At 32.4% G+C, this 19,046-nt stretch overlaps 4 protein-coding genes across 4 annotated transcripts; 3 read left to right on the top strand and 1 right to left on the bottom strand.

The window, feature by feature from the left end:
- Positions 1 to 1,083: 1,083 nt before the first annotated feature.
- Tsp_09497 (putative Sec7 domain protein) lies at positions 1,084 to 7,740 on the top strand. Its single transcript, XM_003371219.1, has 27 exons — positions 1,084 to 1,210; positions 1,268 to 1,437; positions 1,500 to 1,646; positions 1,698 to 1,880; positions 1,941 to 2,031; positions 2,612 to 2,843; positions 2,908 to 3,067; positions 3,209 to 3,308; positions 3,377 to 3,477; positions 3,712 to 3,983; positions 4,047 to 4,193; positions 4,289 to 4,459; positions 4,666 to 4,750; positions 4,812 to 4,971; positions 5,067 to 5,218; positions 5,289 to 5,402; positions 5,480 to 5,638; positions 5,716 to 5,839; positions 5,920 to 6,025; positions 6,104 to 6,314; positions 6,369 to 6,520; positions 6,602 to 6,678; positions 6,839 to 6,999; positions 7,079 to 7,129; positions 7,326 to 7,424; positions 7,510 to 7,645; positions 7,730 to 7,740. Exons 1-27 carry the CDS (start codon positions 1,084 to 1,086, stop codon positions 7,738 to 7,740), a joined length of 3,699 nt encoding a protein of 1,232 aa, XP_003371267.1.
- A 14-nt stretch (positions 7,741 to 7,754) lies between these two features.
- Positions 7,755 to 9,696, top strand: Tsp_09498 (hypothetical protein). Its single transcript, XM_003371218.1, has 8 exons — positions 7,755 to 7,981; positions 8,148 to 8,244; positions 8,308 to 8,386; positions 8,487 to 8,635; positions 8,725 to 8,910; positions 8,957 to 9,108; positions 9,368 to 9,485; positions 9,577 to 9,696. The coding sequence occupies exons 1-8, from the start codon at positions 7,755 to 7,757 to the stop codon at positions 9,694 to 9,696; spliced, it is 1,128 nt and encodes a 375-aa protein (XP_003371266.1).
- A 1,547-nt stretch (positions 9,697 to 11,243) lies between these two features.
- On the bottom strand, positions 11,244 to 11,988 carry Tsp_09499 (hypothetical protein). Its single transcript, XM_003371217.1, has 2 exons — positions 11,871 to 11,988; positions 11,244 to 11,554 (listed from the first exon to the last, which is right to left on the bottom strand). The coding sequence occupies exons 1-2, from the start codon at positions 11,986 to 11,988 to the stop codon at positions 11,244 to 11,246; spliced, it is 429 nt and encodes a 142-aa protein (XP_003371265.1).
- Positions 11,989 to 18,197: 6,209 nt separating this feature from the next.
- On the top strand, positions 18,198 to 18,771 carry Tsp_09500 (conserved hypothetical protein). Its single transcript, XM_003371216.1, has 2 exons — positions 18,198 to 18,257; positions 18,646 to 18,771. Exons 1-2 carry the CDS (start codon positions 18,198 to 18,200, stop codon positions 18,769 to 18,771), a joined length of 186 nt encoding a protein of 61 aa, XP_003371264.1.
- Positions 18,772 to 19,046: the final 275 nt, after the last annotated feature.

Below are 19,046 nucleotides of genomic sequence, written 5' to 3'. Positions count from 1 at the left end.
AAAAATATTCACATTTACGATAATAAAAATCAAGATCAACTTACAGTAATTGGTTACAACTTTTAAAATGTTTTCGTTGATCTGAAAACAAACATAAATTGTGATGCTTTACTTTACTTTTTACAGCTTATATCATACCATTAAACTGCAATCTTCCATACTTAATTATTTACTTAAAATATGACTAGCTTTTCAAAATTGTTTGAACGATATTAAAATCAGTTGCGCAGGCATTTCACGGTATTACATACATATATAAACATATGATTTATTATGTCGCAACCAGAGCAAGGAATTATTCTTATATTAAAAAATTAAAATAAAGAAAAATAAATGGGATTAAAATTGAAAAATTTTGAATATTTTAAAAGTTAATCTAAAATATATATACATATACATATATTGAAATGAAATCTTTTTCAACGTTGAAAGACAGCAACAACGCTTTCTTTAAATAGTTTTATTATATACTGGATATATTTATAATTACAATAAATAGCCAATACTTACAACGTTTGTAAATAAAAATTATTTCAATCAACACCTGCTTCGCTGATATCAAATAAAACTTGCCTTTTACTATAAAATTACAGTACCTACAGTGTTGATGCTGTCAATGTGGAAGATGCTGTGTAAGTAAAAATATTCTTATTTTTATTTTTATATAAAGGATTAATGATTTTCCTTATTTTTCGTTGTAATTATATATTTTAGTTTATTCCAACCTTTGATGGTGCATTATTTAGAAAATAAAAGTCGTTCAATCATTGCATGCAGCATTAAACATTTAATTATTGTTCAGTAACAAGGTTGCACGAAACGTTGTTTAACTTTTAAGATTAGTTATTTTCATGCAGTTTCACTAATGTTTTCATTTTCAGGATGTCACATGTTTATACAGAGAATTTGCAACGAAACTAATAACTTCTGAAATTATTCAATGTATTTATTAAAGTGACTACATGAAATATAATTTTCAGAATATTAAATCTAATTTCTTTTTAAGAGTGTTTTGTCTAAGCGAGTGATAACTTATCTTCTATTGGAGAAGATGGTGTTGTCGCGAATGCATTATTTTTGTCTATGAAACCGTTGCTATCAAAGACTGAAATCATGTTTTTGAAGCATGCTATAGAGAAGATACTCAGCGACCGTGATATAAAAAAAGCTCACCATGATCAACTTCGGAAGGCATGTGAATCAGCGCTCGGTATGGATTGTCGCATCTTTTTCAAATTATATTATTTATATTCTGTTATTATTTAAGAAGAAATTGGTAATGAAATTAAGCAGCATGACGTGGAGACAACAAACGATGGGCATATTGTTCCATCGCGAATCAAGTCAGTTGACGCCGATCATTATTTTTTACCTTTTGAGTTAGCTTGCAGTTCTAAATCCACTAAGATTGTGGTAATTGCTTTGGATTGTCTTCAAGTAATTAAACAGCCATCACTTCACATTGAGAATTTTGTTTTTAAATTCCCTTCATTTTAAAGAAATTAATTGCTTATGGTCATTTAACTGGAAACAGTGCAGATCCGAAAAATCCCAATCGACTTCTCATAGATCGCGTTGTTCAGGCAATCTGTTCTTGCTTTTCTGGTCCAAATACAGATGACAAGGTGCAACTGCAGATAATCAAAGTAAATGGGTGCGTTTTTATTTGAAAAATGTAAATTACGGGTACTTTTCAGGCACTTCTTACAATTGTTTCAAGTAATTCATGTGAAGTACATGAACTTAGTTTATTACTAGCCGTTCGAACGTGTTACAACATATATCTGGCTAGTCGGAACTTGATAAATCAAGCAACGGCGAAAGCTACACTCACACAGATGCTCACAATTTCTTTTAGTCGAATGGAATCTGTAGGAATGGTGATATAAATATTTTATTTAAATTATTATTTACTGAAAAAAGACCAAAATTTATTCTAGAACCCTGATTCGAAAATTCATGTTGATGATGTTGAGACTGTATGTGGTGTCGTTTTGAACGATATAATATCTGAAGTGTGTTTCGTCTTAGGTATGTATTTTTAATATGTATCTTTATTAGTACAGATGTCGATTTAGGGAATCTGTCTTTTTTTAATATATAAGAAAGTTGAAAATAGTGCTGTTGTACGACTGTATTATACTGTAATTTGAATTTCAAGTTTGATGATTGATTATCGATTATCTACAGCAGGATTTATGACTTTAATATTTGCTTTATTTTTATTACTTTTTCGTATATTCAATTAGTTTTTATCTGATGCTTGCATTTAATTTAGTCTAATTTGACCTGTTCTTTGTACATGAGATATTTTTGTGTGCAGTCTATTTAGTATTATTTTTTGCATGTGATCATTTCTTTAAAATAAGTGGCAGTTTTTTATATTGAGCTATCTTTTTCAAAGATTTTGAATTTTTTTGACTTTATGACTTTAAAAGTATGCTTCAAATGATTGTTTTGTAAAAACTTTTTGTTGACAAATGGGCAATTGTTTTTCAGAATGTTTTCTGTATTATTGGTAGCGTTTTGTATGAAATGTGTTGTAGGGTCATGAGGATTTTTTTTATAAAAATAAATGCTTCAAATGAAAACTCTGAAAGAAGATTTTTAGATGGATTGATGCACACTCCAACAGCAGGCATGGAACAGGACGCAAATGGCAAACAGTTGACCAGCACAGCAAATCAGAACTCTTTTGAGTCGGCATCGCAGGGTCAGCTAGATTCACCTATGTCAGTGATGCCGCTTGCATTTGTGAATGTGCATCAAAAAGACTGCTTTTTGCTGTTCCGTGCATTGTGTCGTCTTTCTATGAAGCCAGTTAGTGCCAATTTAGATCCCAGGTATAAAAATATTTAACGATATTTTTTTTTAAATTAATTTTGGAAAAAAATATTATCTTCCTAGATCACATGAAATGCGGTCGAAAATTATTTCCTTACACTTGTTGCTCACTATACTGCAAAATGCCGGCCCGGTCTTTCGTCAGAGTGAAGTGTTTATTTTGGCAATTAAGCAGTATTTGTGTGTGGCTTTGAGCAAAAATGGCGTATCCTCCGTATTGGAAGTTTTTGAAGTTTCCTTGGATATATTTTTGGCACTTTTGGAAAATTTCAAAGCGCATCTTAAAGTGCAAATTGAAGTTCGACATTTTTTGTTTGCATATTCTGTTGTTGTCGCCATGTATTTTATTATTATTTGATTATAGGTATTTTTTCGGGAAATTTTTCTCAACATACTGGAGACATTTTCAAGTTCTTTCCATCACAAATGGCGAGTAATGGAAGCAGTTGCTAAAATTTCGTGCGGTAATTGCTGCTGTTGTGTCTTGCTATAGTGTATCGTGCAAAATTTTACATATACACTTTCATTTCAGATGCGCAAAGCATAGTTGACATTTATGTTAATTATGATTGTCATTTGTCTTCAGCCAATCTTTTCGAACGTCTTATAAATGATTTGTCGAAAATTGCTCAGGTGAGAAAGTGAAAAGTATTATTATTATTATGAATGCTTTTTTTATCTGATTTCTTCAAAGCGCAAAAATAGTAATTATTCTAATGTTATGGTACAAGATTGAAATAGTATTGTGAAAAGCATATGATGTGTTTGGTAATAGAATTTTATCGCATATTTGTATTGCTTGAAAGAATCGGTTTACAAAAATGTTGTTTTGATTTGTATTATTATTATGTGAAATGTGAAGTTTAGGGTCGGCATGCAATTGATCTCGGTGCAGCTCCTGGTCAAGAGAACATGATGAGAATAAAAGGCTTGGAATGTCTGGTGTCTATTTTGCGCTGCATGGTGCAGTGGTCAAGCGATTTATACATCAGTTCAGGGCCGCATACAAATTTAGCTGAAGAAGTGGACGAAAAAGGAAAGCCAAGTGGATTGAACGCATCATCCGTTGGCAGTGATTTAGCCCATCAGTTTGAGGAGATCAAACAGCAAAAAGAAGTGCTTGAACAAGGAATTGAATTGTTCGTCGAGCAATTTCATGTTTCTTTTTTTCTTTATTTTAATACTTGTGATTTTCAATATAGATTTAATCGTAAGCCGAAGCATGGTTTGTCTTTTCTACAAAAACACAAGCTCATCGGACACGGAGCAGCAGATATTGCTCATTTTTTGCATACTGAAGAACGACTTGACAAAGCAGCTATTGGTGATTATCTTGGCGACGGTGATAGGTTGGGTTATTTTTAAATAAATAAAAAAAAAAATATATATATATGTATGTATAATTTTCCGGTTTATTTATTTATGTTTTGCTTTACATTTTCAGCTTTTGCAAAGAAGTTATGTATGCTTATGTTGATCAAATGGACTTCAGTGGCAAAGATTTTGTTTCTGCTCTGCGATGTTTCCTTGAACGGTTTCGATTACCTGGTGAAGCACAAAAAATTGACAGGCTTATGGAAAAATTTGCTAGTCGTTATTGTGCAAACAATCCCAAGTATTAATAATTGATGTATTATTGTATGAAAACAAAGAAAAGCGTATCTTTTTTTGTTAAATAATTATTATATCACGTTTTTGTAATGCAGTGTGTAATATTGTGATACAACGCAACGTGCTTGCTAATTGCAGCATTTCAGATGTTAATTTTTATGACTGTATTTTTTTGGAACAGCAGTAATGAATCGTGGTTACTATTTTTAGTCTGGGACTTTTCACAAGCGCTGATACAGCGTACGTGTTGGCCTATTCAATAATTATGCTGACGACCGACTTGCACAGCCCTCAAGTAAGTACTTTCTCAAAATATTATATTTTTCAAACGAGGCTAAATTTACTTTGATTTACAGGTAAGAAATAAGATGACCAAAGAACAATATATTCGCATGAACCGTGGTATAAACGACAGTGGCGATTTGCCGGAACAGTATTTATCCGACATTTATGACGAAATTGCCGGAAATGAGATAAAAATGAAGCAGCATTTTACTAAACACGTCAAAACTTCGTGTAAAACTCAAATATAGAAAGCAGTCGAGAACAGACAAGCAGATTGACTGTCGACATTGTTTGCTGGGCTTTATATTGCATATTTTATGTTTCAGCTTTGGCAAGTGAGCGGCATCGTCGTTTGTTGTACAACGTGGAAATGGAACAAATGGAAACCACAGCTAAAGCTTTAATGGAAGCGGCTAGTCATTTTCAAACTTCATTTACATCTGCCACACACGCGCAGCATGTTCGTCCAATGTTTAAGGTGGACGCAGTTTTGCAATAGGAGCGAAATTTAAATTATTATTATTATTATTTGTTTTTTTTTGTTTTAGGTTGCTTGGACACCGTGCTTAGCTGCGTTTAGCGTCGGCTTACAGACTAGCAATGATTCTGAAATATCAGCGCTTTGTCTTGAAGGCTTTCGTTTTGCCATTCGAATTGCTTGCGTTTTTAGGATGGAGGTGGAGATATTTAGGTTCGTATTTATTTGAAGTGCTGTAATGTTGCGTTTGTTAACTTTCAGCTAGAACGAAATGCGTACGTTCAAGCATTGGAAAGATTTACATTGTTGACGGCTGCGACGGCGATGACTGAGATGAAATCAAAAAATATTGACACCTTGAAAACCTTGATTACCGTAGCTCACACTGATGGCAATTATCTGGACAATTCGTGGCTCGAAGTCAGTTTTATGATTTTTATCTTGTTTTTGGTTCACTTTTGCTAAATGCTGTTTAAATATTTTATCAGATATTGAAGTGCATTAGTCAGTTGGAAGTTGCTCAGCTGATTGGTACGGGCGTGAAGTCGAAATTTTTAACTTCAGGCACTGCAAGAATTTTGCCCGAAAGTGGGCATGACATTTCTTCAGCAGAATGTACGCGTTGGTTTCGAAATTTTAATACTGAGACCATTTATCATTCATATTTGGGTTTTTTATGCTGAAATATAATTTTTTCACAGATGTGATGAAAACGAGCGGAGTTAGTCTTGTGTCAAAGAAAATGCCACATCTACAAGAGTCGTTGAATGAAACTTCTTCGCAAAGTGTTGTCGTTGCGGTGGACAGGTGATCTTCCATTATTATTCCCATTTTACAGCGATGTTGGTTGGCTGGCTTTGCTTTTCTAAATGTTTTCCACTTTAGAATATTCACTGGATCAGTTCGATTGGATGGTGACGCGATTGTCCACTTTGTCAGAGCACTGTGCCAAGTGTCAATGGACGAACTGAACAACCCTATGCATCCTCGAATGTACAGCTTGCAGAAGCTTGTGGAAATCTCTTACTACAATATGGGACGTATTCGCTTGCAATGGTCTAGGATATGGGCCATTTTGGGCGATCATTTTAACAAAGTAGCTTACTGAAATTTTCAGATACAGCACTGCTGTTTTATTTATTTTTTTCAGGCGGGATGCAGTGAAGACGTAGATGTAGCGATTTTTGCCGTAGACTCTCTTCGTCAGTTGTCGATGAAATTTTTGGAACGAGGCGAGTTGCCAAATTTTCGTTTTCAAAAGGATTTTCTCAGACCTTTTGAATATATTATGAAACGAAATAAGTTCGTTCAATTATTTATTCATTGTTTGTGCATTAATTTAAGAAGAAAGAAAAAAAATTTTTTTTCTATATTTTCATGCAGATCATCGACCATACGCGACATGATTGTTCGATGCATGTCACAAATGGTCATCTCTCAAGCTCGAAACATTAAATCTGGTTGGACGAATATTTTTTGCGTTTATCTGATAGCTGCATCTGAGCAAGACGAATCGCTTGTGAATTTATCTTTTTGTTCAGTATCTGACATAGTTTGTATGTGGTTGAATTGTTTGTTGTTGTCCTGTTTGCGGAAAATTTAGGAATTGCATCTTTTCAGCCAATGTATTCAACGTCCAGTTCAGTTCTGTACTGGACTCGTTCCAGGAAGCGATCAAATGTTTGGCAGAATATGCTTGCAACGCTACATTTCCGGATGTCAGCATGGAAGCGATTCAACTGATTCGTTTATGTGCTAAATATGTTGTCAATAATACGCAGGTAGTGTATGCACTGCAAGTTTTGTGCTCGTATATTTTTCTAGTTGTTTAATTGCTTTTTGTTTTTTTGATTACTGTAGATGTTTTGTGAGCATCAGTGGGAAGATATTTCTTTGTCAGAGGATGAACGGGTATGGCTAAGGGGTTGGTTTCCTATTCTTTTTGAACTCTCTTGCATAATCAGCCGGTGCAAGCTCGACGTACGCACTAGGTACGTTGTTTGGTCTGCTTTTTGATTCTATTTTTTTCTGTGTGTACAGTGCTGATTGGAATAACATTTTGCTTTTATACCATAGAGGTTTGACTGTAATGTTTGAAATAATGAAGACATACGGCGACCATTTTAAAGACACTTGGTGGAAAGACCTCTTTCAAGTGGTGTTTCGAATATTTGATGTGATGAAACTTCCTGAACAACAAAGCGAAGTATGGAAAACCTTTATCAAGGAGACGTTTGATTCACTTATGTTAATATATATATATATATATATATATTTATTTATTTATTTAGAAAATTGAATGGATGATGACTACTTGCAATCATGCTCTCTACGCGATTGTGGATGTGTTCACGCAGTACTACAAGACACTCAGTGAAATTATTCTTCCTGATCTATACGCACTCTTATTTTGGACTATACAACAAGGTATATATTTAATGTTTTTTATTTTATTTTATTTTATATTCTGTTTTTTGTTTTTCATTTTACTTAAAAATAATTTTTCTAAAGCAGTGGGATAAGAAATTAATTATAAATGGCATGTGTGAATGAATGGCAGCAACTGTTTTTCAGCTTTCTGTCTTTGGTTTGCATACAGAAGTGTTACAGTGTTGCTTGTTTAGAAAATGAACAGCTGGCACGATCTGCAATTAATTGCCTTGAAAATTTTATAATATCCAACGGTATGAAATTTAGCGCTGAAGTGCGTGAGCTGTCCGTCAGTCTTTTGATCAAACTTTTTCGAAGCACCATTCCAGAAAGGTGCGTGCGTATTTTCTTTTTTATATTTGTAATATTTCGTTTTTATTAAATGTAAAAATTAAGTTGTTTTTGACTTGTAAATAGGCAAGAAATTATGTGAAAAGATTTATATCCAAAGTTGATAATTGACGGTTTATTTTTTGAATTAACTGCAGCAACATTTTAGCCTGTTGACGTGGAAGATGGAAAATGCAGAACAGGCCGTTTTTTCTGCAAGCAGCGGTTCTTCATTCGAAGAAATTGATGTTACTTTAATTTCAAATGTAATATGTTTTTGGCATATCTGATAAATATTTAGGAAAAATTGTTTTCTTTTTAATTTTTAGATTAGATACGACCAAGCAAGTGATAATGAGCTTTTGAATTCTTCAGGCATAATTTGTGACTTACGATACATCAGAGAAGGTGACAAAGTTCAAGAAAAAGGCGGAAAATATTGTAAAATGTTCTTTTTTTCTACACTTTAATTATTCATTTATTTCGATTGGGGATTTCAAATTTTCAGCTTTTGCATGCGAAAGTGGAATTGCCAGTATTCGGTCAATGCAAGTGAAGTGCATTGTCCAGTTGGAACTGATTCAGACAATTGATTCCATTTTATTCTATCCGGCTATTTCACGAAAAGATGATGAGCAAAACATTGCAGATGCACGGGTTTGTTTTTTGTCAACTTTTTGCGTGCAGCTTTGTGCATTTTATGCATATGCAGTGGTTATGAAAATGGTTGTTGGATTTTGTTTCAGGGAATACGCGTTAGCGAATCTGAATTTGTCCAACAAGAACAAGGACTGTACTGTATGCTTACTGCCCAGCAACTTTTTTCTCTTGCCGACTGTTTGTTGGATTCGTACAATTTGGCAAGGCAATTTAATAACAATCACACACAACGAAATTTGCTGTGGAAGTCAGGTGATCTGTACAGCCAGCCTGTTATTTGTTTGTGGAAGATTTTATTTTTTAATTTTACCATTGCAGCAGCAACTGTTTGCATTTTTAGGGTTTTCGGGGAACAGGAAGCCGCATTTGTGGAAGCAGGAAACGCAGAGCTTGGCTTGCTGGTTGCGAATTATGTTTCGGATCTACTCCGACGATACAAAGGATGATCAGTGTGTTGAACGCGCTCAGAAGTGCTTAATTGAGTTCGTTGACTAATTTATTTTATTAAACGAATATTAAAGTTTGCAAATATGTCGGCATATTTCGAATGTGCAATCTTTTCTGTTTATTATTATTTTGCATTGGATATTTTTTTACAAATTCAGAGAAAGTCCGTTATTGTTGATTTTTTTTCTCTAATTGTTCAAATAACTTAATTTCATTTTTCAGTTTATATGGACATTAATTTTTAATACTCACTTTTTTTTAAATTTCATTTTCTTATTTTAGCATTTGCGTGGACGTTTTGAATTATTTCATGTCTCTGAAAGCAGAACAACACCGCGAAACTTGGACGCCGATCGTGTTGTTGATTTTCAATCGAACGTTGCGCCTTAATGATAATCAGGTGAGTTTGGTGTTGGCGATTCAGTTTTCCAATGGCATGCAGTGGTTTATGTGCAGGTAGTGTTGAAATGAGAATTTGCTTTTTCATTTAGTTCAAAAGCCTCTGTACAGCTTTCTACGATGTAGTTTGTGAAATGATTGATTTCAACGTTAAAGTTGAAATTCGTACATTGCTGAAGAAGTTTTTTCAACGCCGGAAGAAGATACCATAGCAAAGCAGCATCACACATTGCTTGTTCCATTTTCTTGTATATAAATTCTATTGTTCTATTGATAACTGATGGCCGTGTTGATTTTTACCCAAACAAATTGTTGTTCAACATTTTGCATAAACCTGCCATGTAAAAATAATTCATCTGGAAAATAAGCAGTAAAACGGGGAGTTATTCATTCATTTATTTATTTGTTTTTTTAATGCCGGTTAATTTAAGTTTGATTTTTACGAGCATCATCTAGATGGTTGAAGTAAACGTTGGCGTGGTTGATCCGTTGTTCGACGTGAAACTTTGTCTGCCGCGAACAATCTTACGCACGATTAATATTTGATTGATTTGTGATGCAGTGAATTATTTTTGAACAGGTTTGTATTTTCTTTTTTTAAATATTTTTTGAAACGTATTGATTCAACTGGAAGATGTGAATTATAATTTGTGAAAGATGTCTTCGTGGGGAAAGAGCGAAAGTTATAGTATGAAAAAAGGCCACAATTTTGCATTGTAGCTAGCTTTGCGGGGCTAGCCAAAATGGTCGACATCGACCCTCTGGGGTCGATAAAGGCTTAAGGGTCGAATATGTACTTTGAAATCCCATTTGAGGAATATATTTCGTGGAGAACTATTTTGTAACAGTAATTTATAATTTTCTGAACTATCAAGGGGCACCACAGAAAAAAGATACAAAGCGCAGGAACAGACTGAATTTGGAAATGCGTGGTGACTCACGCCTAAAACTCACCAATCTCCAGCCAAATATCAATTCCCTTGCTGCTACTCATCAAGCACATCCTTCTCATTAACGGTGCCAAATGATCATAATAGTTAAATAAATAATTATCGACTACCTTTAACTTCATCATGAAGTTATTAACATTATTATTCACATGAATTATAGGCCATCATAGGAACAGATATGCAAAATGAAAAAAGCATAATTGAACGTAAAGGTGAAATGAATCCGATCGAGAATCACTAAAAGTGAAAAGGGTAAAGGATACTTTATAATTAAAAAAATTTAGTATTAATAATAATATTTATTTTGCGAGCTTGGGGGTCGATGGGGCATCAAGGAATCCATGAAGGGTTGGTGGTATAAAAAGTTTGCCTGTCCCTGGTACATAGCATTTTTTCAAATTATAACAGTAAAATGTAAAAAAGATCTACAAGCAATAAAAAAATATATTCACGAAATGAATTTCAGCAAGCAACAGCAACAAATAATTAATGAGAAAATTTGCACATGTACAATTTGGCAACTTTTCTTTGAAGAAATATTCTTTCATTATTCTTCATTTTTTTCAATGGAACATGTCTGCAGGGAACAAATGTTAAATTTTCAAGTTCAGATAAATTATTGTTTCAGTAATTTGGGCAATGCATTCAGTATCTTTCTTTTTTTTGAAAATACCATAAATAGTTCAAGGAGAAATTGTTCTTCAGATGCTGTTGTTATTTTAAAACGGTATGTTTGGGCTGGTTGGTGGTAGAAGTATGTGAATTTGTTAACAAATTATAATTATGAATTATTTAATGCTGAACAGCAATCACAAGAGCAGCAGTCGCTGCTTAGAAGTCAAAACACGAACACAGCGAATGATGTCATCTAAATTTTTGTAAACATAGTCACGGGCATATTGCCTCCAGCTTTCTTCGTCGTCTGTTTCCGTTTTGGCCCGAATGGACTCAACGTTGGCTTCTATAATTTTGAGAATCGACTCACAGCTAGCCGAACTTGATCTTCGAATTTCTTTGAAAATTTCCAATTTATCATTTTTGAAATTTTCCGTCTGATTTTCATTTTCGATCTTCTTTTCCGGGGTAAATGTCTGCGACGAATGATCTGGGTACGTGTGCGCTGAAAATATTCGAACATTTCAACTAAAATATTAACATAAATTATTTGAATTAATATTTTATTTTTATTGAAGTTAAGTTTCTTAAAGTTGAAAGTGCTTTGGTTGCTATTCAATAAATAGAAGGCTCTATATAATAATCGATGTATATTGATTGCACTGCCGATGGAACTTTGGAAAATTCACCTGAAATATTTACTCCTCAAGTTTTCCAGTTGAACTTTTTGGATTTTTTATTTATTTATCATTTTCATTTTTATTTAAAAATGTTATTAAATAAATATTCAATATTTGTGACGACAGTTCAACAGACAAAACTAGCAGTTAGGAAAATTGTCAACTCTGTTGTCGAATCAAAATGGTCGAATGGAGGAGTCGAATCGAATTTCAATAAATGACAATTCTGGCGAATATGAAATGCAAATTTGCAAATCATCTATAAGCAGCGCTTTCACGTATAACACATGTCAAACAGTTGTATCCGTATTGACGAAGTGAATGGAAAAAATCACGAATTGATCAATTTAATCCAATTATTCAGCATAAAATGAAACTATATGCTGAATAATCGTATTTTGGATAAATTTAATTTGGACCTGTGATTATTATATTAATTAATATTTATGCTATTAAATTAGAAACGAAACAATTGCAACATGCAAAAAGCAAAAATGCATTTACATTTTAAATTATTTTAAAAATAAATTCAGCAAAATATCATTCACAATACAAAATATTCACTTTTCAAGTTATCAATTCCAGTTAGTCAAACAAAAAGTATTTTGAAAAGTGAATTCGTGTTATCGTAGTCGATAATAAGTACATTGTTAATATGCAAAGAAAGAAACATCTTTTTCTTTATTCTTGTTTGTTCATGTTCAGAGAAAAAAGCTTTTCAAAATAAGATGATGCAGTAAATTTCCTTAAATGCAAAAACAAATTATGACACGGTCGAATTGATTGCACTGAAGTTGATCATGCAAACACGTCATGGCTTTAAGCATTAAAGCTTTGGCACTTCACTTCTCAAACAGCCCTACAGATTTCTTCAAGCAGATGAATCAATTTAATTATTTAGGTTATGAATGCAACTTATACAGAAAATTTGTCTGAATAATGAATTTCATCTTAACCATGAGCAGTTTTGAAGTTGTTATCATGTCTATTGAAAGCCCAATTTGGTCTGACCTATGATTCGTGCGCATTGCAATAATTACTAATTTCGAAGCTCATTTCAGCGTTCTCTGTCATAAATACTGTAATCAATAATCCATTCGTTGAAGCACAATTTTCTAAATCCTGAAAAGTAAGCACACCTTAAGTGAAAAAATTACAACTAAATATAAGACTTGCATCTCGAGAGCTTTCTGCATGCATGAGCTCATACAGTGCTGAATTTATTGGAAAATATTTCAAATTTATTTGAACATGATTTATTAATAATTGCAATACATACAGCACTGGACTGGCAGAAATTAATTTTATGCAAAATTAGCTTTGCAGGGGAAAATTGTTTGTATAAAAATTTCATATCCAAACGAAGAAAGTAATATTATTGTAATGAGAAAAAAACAACAAAAATCTTCTCTTCTTTATTGTTGCAATATTTTGTAAAAGAAGAAATGCAGAATATTTTTTATTATCATGATCATAAGTTGCCTTTTCATTACTGAAACATTTAACTTTAATTTAAATTTACAAATAAGTGCATTGCATATGCTCAGAAATAGTTATTTCCTATACGTGTGATCACCTCATTTATCCAGTGATTTATTCAATTGTTTATTCAAAATGAAGAAATTAATAAAATGCATATACGTGAAAGCTAAGGCACTCTTTTATTGTAATTTTAATTATGCATAAGATTATTTATTTGTTCACATGCTGATCTAGAAGTAAATTTTTACAAGTATTATCGTCTAGCACCATTATGAATGTCAGTTTTCACCATTTTTATAATGAACATAAAAAACGTTATAAATTAATGACAAACCGTTGTACATTAACAAATATAGAAGCTTGCATTAATTTTGCTGTCCATAAACTTTATATGTGCAAAATACAAATAGTCTTTCCTCTTTCAATTATTTAATTGTATTTTTATTACTGTACAATACAAAATTGAAAACAAACAGTAATATGCAAAACAAAATATAGTAATCCAATGTTATGCAAATTATTTACAACGAGACATGAAACGAGATCATTGAAATTAATGTTATTTATCATTAACATTTAAATATAGCATACATATATATATATTTATATATATATATATATATATATATATATGCGTGTACGTGTGTTTGTACACATTGAAAATACGTACTTGGTAAAAAGTAAATCATAGCTCTCGTGTTTATTACATACGAACATGATACAATGAAGCCAAGAAGGAAATGCTTCCTCCAATGCATCATTGATCGTTTCTTTGTTTTGTCGGCTGATTTGCACTGTCAAAAAGCGCAATGAAAAACGGTAATTTCTTGTGTCTAGCTGGATGTGATGGCGCTGTGAAAATTAAGCTTATACCAGGAATCAATGACTACATACTCTTTTTAAGAACTTTACTAACCAGATGAATGCCACTCCCTTCTGTCACGCCTATAATTAATTTGATTGGTCGACTGGTTGCAGAATTGAACTAGATCGTTCAGAGTTCAATAATGTCTCCAGTTCAAACACTAGTGTATGGGATTTGTTCATCAGTTGGCATTACAGTGTAGCTCAAAAAGCAAACTGGACTTACTCAAAGACTGAATTCATAAGTACATTTTGGAAGATGCACCTCTTTGTAATTAAGAATAGACAATGCACTATTCTGAGTTTCTGAGTTTTTTTTGCCTTTAATTTCAATTCAGTTCTTTGAAAAATATTTTTCCTGATGCACCTATTCAGAATGCCTATACTTTTTGCAGAGAAATAACATATTTGTTGAAAACTGTTCATCTAACATTGCACGAATGCATAACTGCACATTATATAGTACTGTGCACGTTTTTGATCTATCAGAATCATCGTTACTTTAATATACCAACTATAATAAAGTATTTTATTTAGATAAAAATTTTGAAAACTCATGTATCTATACATACAAAAGAAAAGTGTTATCTTTTCAGTATCTAACCTACTTACTGATGACTGCTTTGTTACAGTTGAAAGTGCAGAGCGGGTTACATGAGTTATAAAAATTTTAGAAAACAATGTATATAATGAATAAAATAGTCATAATAATTGTTTTAATATTCGTTTTCAAAAAAGGAAATATGTTGGTTTATAAATAATAAAAAAGTGATGCATTATCAACAATAGTTGCAAAATTCAAATCAAAAGTTGCAAAATAGTTGCAAAATTGTAGTCTCAGAAAAAGTGAATGGGCATACGTTTAACAAAGTTTTATTTATCAAAAAATTTATTCTTCCACTTATATTAAAGCAAAAGTTCTTTGAAATGTAAGTTCAGCGTAGTTAAATAAATCATTGGATAATTATTGTATGAAGTTGAAGAATGTCAGTGATATATGTATTTCAAAAATCAGCAATTACATTATTTCTCTAAGTCTTAGCGTTGTCGACATAATGCCGAAAAAGTGCATCTAGACTGGCTGCATTCTTGTGTATTATCATGGACAATGTGCCAAATTTAGCAGACATTTACTCGAAAACTACTGTAGTTTAGTAGTTAGCTTCGTCTGAAATCTAAAAGGTTCTCTAATAAATAACAGATTTACAAACCGTAGAAATTGTATAGCCATAATAAATGCATAATCCAAGCTCAGTTTCAATCCAATTATTGGGATTCGATTAGAATTCATTTTCATAAAGAAATAAAATAATTCCGCGTTGAGGTTTGGCGTTGTTATGCTCAGACGAGCAAAGCTACTTCAGCGTTGTTTGTCTAATGTGCAAGAAGTACTGTCAGATAACGTTCTCACGGGTCATTATTGAGTTGGTGTTGCAGCATCTGGTGCCCATATTTAATTACTGAAAAAAATTCAAATTTTCCATTTGTTTTCTTTTAAGATATAGTTTCCGCATTTTGAGAAGGATGCGGTTAATTAAGATTCAGTTATTTATTGCATTTTAGAATTCACTTTTAATTTTAACATCTAATTTGCAACTTACTGTATGGCAAAGTGAACATTTGGTTTAATGTTTATCATTTTTGTAGATATGAAGAACAACGTCAAGAAAAAGTAAAGTCACGGTACGTAACTGAAGTCAAATTGTAAGTGCAGCTCTCTTTGTGCTATCGTTTCTATAACTCTGCGATTTTAATGCTTTGAAAAGATGATGTTTTGCTTTGCTAAATTAACTTAACTTATACTACACGGTTCAGATTTCTGTTGATACAGTGTTTGCGATTAATGACATTAAAATTTATGTATGCAATTTCTTTCATGAATCACAATAGCTTCACATTTTCACTTGCTCATTTACGTTTGTTTTCATTTTTTCATGCCTTCATTCATTCGTTCAGGGCTGCATCTTTTAATTGTTTTCAAAAGAAAGTTTTTTTTATTACAGTTGAAAATAGTTTGTTCATGCATTGAAATTTAATTTTGTTTCTTTTAATTTCATATTTGTTGTCATGTTCAAGTTTTGCCAGTTACTATTTTTCATTCTTTTTCATTTATATCTTTTAACATCAATTTGAAAGTAAATCAACTGATGATGCATTGATTACGTACTCTCAAATACGCAGCACCACGTATTGTGACCGTGAACGTGATATGCAAGTAGAATTTCACGGTCGCCGTCACAGTATTAATACAATAAATAAGAAAGATATGAAGAATGAAATGAACATCATCAACCAGCATGATCGTACCAAACATTAGTCACCTGAAATAAATCGAAATTGGAAAATATGATTTCCTTTTCTGGAAGCTACTTTATTTTCATTTTATGTTAGTACGTTTTTTGCTTGATGCTTACAGTATATTTCATTTATTCCTTTTTCTATTTTTTTTGCTTTCATATTTTTTCTTTTACGTTTTATTATAGTTTCATAATTTAGTATTTTATAAATACAGTTAAAAAATTTTTTCATCTCTTTTTTCAAAATATCATTTCTTTTTTATCTGATTGTTTAAAAATTTGCTTTTATTACTGTTTTTCATTTTTGTTCTTGTTTGCATTTGTTATTGACTGAAACCATCTTCAATTACAAAAACACAATAAAAGAAAAGAGTTACAGCTCTTACAGACGTAACAAAAGCATAACATCACACTATTAGAGAATTACAATGAGCATATCCTCAAAGTTCCTAGTTGGGGATTTCTCGAAATATATCCCAAAAAAAGTGGGAAGCATCCCCATGTATAAAGATAGGCAATGAGTCAACTTTAGAGGCCTATTATTCCAAAAATAGTGGACAGTTTCGGATGGAACTTTGCATAACATTATCGTTAATAAATGCGAATACGTAACATGCAACAAAGTGGAAATTTTGACAAAAATGGTTTCGCCATTTTTCATTAAAAAGCAAGTCTATAGCCCATGAAATTTGTAATGTTCGAGAAAAAGCAGAGAGTCCAAAAATGGAAGTAATGGGCATCAATCGATCAGGTACGATTACACAAGTACAATGAACTTGTTCCCGCTGTTCCTAGTTGCATAGTTCTCAAAATATTTGAAATCAAGTGGCTCGATTACCTATGTACTGAGATAGGCAAAGTGCCAACTATAGAAGCCCATTATTCCACCACAACTGAACATATTTCGCCCAAACACGGCATTTCTTTCCGCCTGAGCAATGAAAAATATACAGTAGTCTTATTTATCACCAGAAATGAATAAAATAAAAATTTGCATGCGAGGCCCTTTGCTTTATTGACATAATAGAAATCATTTCAGTTTGAGGCCGTCCGTGGATGGTAGCTCAGCGTTTTGATTGGAAAATTGACTGAAGGCAAACATTGAAGTCAAACACAAACTTGCTTTCCATTCATTATTATTTTTTGGAATAATTTCTAAAAAATAATTTTTTAATCAACACCGAAAGAGCATGAACATGAACAAAGAGAAAATGCCGAATTTAGCAGTAAGTGGCAGTTTTATCATTTTTAAGTCATAATCACTTAACAGTGCAATTGAGAATCGACAATGAACATAATTTCTCAATATATTCTCTATGAAGAATTCTCAAAATGCGATGATAGGTGACTTAATAAACGCCAAATTTGCGTACAATTAAGTTTGATTAAATACACCCGGTACGCATTGTTTATCTATTATTATATATCTAGCTTAGGTTAGAAGCTTAGCTTAGAATCTTCAGCCGAAAGTTCTAACGCACTAAAAACCGGTTTCCAACGCTGCATTATGCAAATAACTATCGCTATAACGCTGCCTTATCATCAGTAAGGATGCGTTTGTTTGTTTAATTTACGTGGCTATTAGTAGCATCGTTGAACGTTCTCTGAGTTCATTACGGGCGTTAAGTAGCTGCTGAAGTCGGTTTCAGAATTATTGACAAGTATTTTGCTTTTCTGCTTTTCATTTTTTTAAAACTTTGTATACACATTGTGTACACAATTATTTTTTAATTAGGTAGCACTTAATTATTATATTTGTTGTAATTCTACTTTGTGATAAAGTGAGGATTGTTTTAATTTAATATCATTATTGCAGGTTTAAAGAATGGAGCAAAGAAAATGTGAAAACACGGACGGCATGAAGCAGAACAAGAGAAGGCAAGAGGTAAATGCCATTTCTTGTGGATCTGTAAAGCAAGGCTAATGATACTTCGAAAGGGTGAAGTTATTCCTTAGTTTAATGAAATTACCCAAGTTTGTAGTATGTAACATATAAGTAAGATATTTTTCACTGTAAAACCGTCATTTATGTTTTTCATATTAGGTTGACATTTATGAATTTGTAAATAGACCTCAATGGTTGACTTTAACTGTGCATTTCAACTCCTTTTTCAAGTAAACTGAAATGAATTTCATCTAATGCTACACATTTTCTTGATAAGCGGTTCGCTGTGCTTGAGGTTTCAATTTTCCTAATTTCATAGCGTTCGATTAGAATTAACTCCTCGTCAGAAAATTTTCCAATCAACTCAAACCGATTTCTATCGCTACAGTATGCAAATGAGGATCGCTTGAAAATTGCTTTATCATCAATCAGTAACGGTGCGCTTGTTTGTTTTACTTGCGTGGCAAGTAACAGCATCGTCAACCGTCAAACGTTCCCGTTAAGTAACTACTGAAGTCGGTTTTTAATTGTTGAAAGTATTCAAACTTTTCTCGTTGTTACTTTTTTTTTCGAAACTCTCTATATATAATCATTTTGTTAAGGTTATCTTTAATTGAAAATCAGTTACTTCTTTCCTTTCTAAATTATTTGTTCAGTTTTTTAATTCCACTGTGTAATAAAGTGCGAAAAATTTTGATTTAACATTTACCATTCTTACAGATATGATCAATGAAGAAAAGAAGAAGTGAAAACGGGACGGCACGAAGCAGATCGCGGACGACACGAAGC

Source organism: Trichinella spiralis (genome assembly GCF_000181795.1).
Source record: "Trichinella spiralis strain ISS 195 chromosome Unknown Scfld9, whole genome shotgun sequence".
In the NCBI taxonomy this organism is placed as follows: Eukaryota; Metazoa; Nematoda; class Enoplea; order Trichinellida; family Trichinellidae; genus Trichinella; species Trichinella spiralis.
The sequence above is the reverse complement of the archived record's forward strand: the minus strand, read 5'-3'. Positions and strand labels throughout refer to the sequence as shown.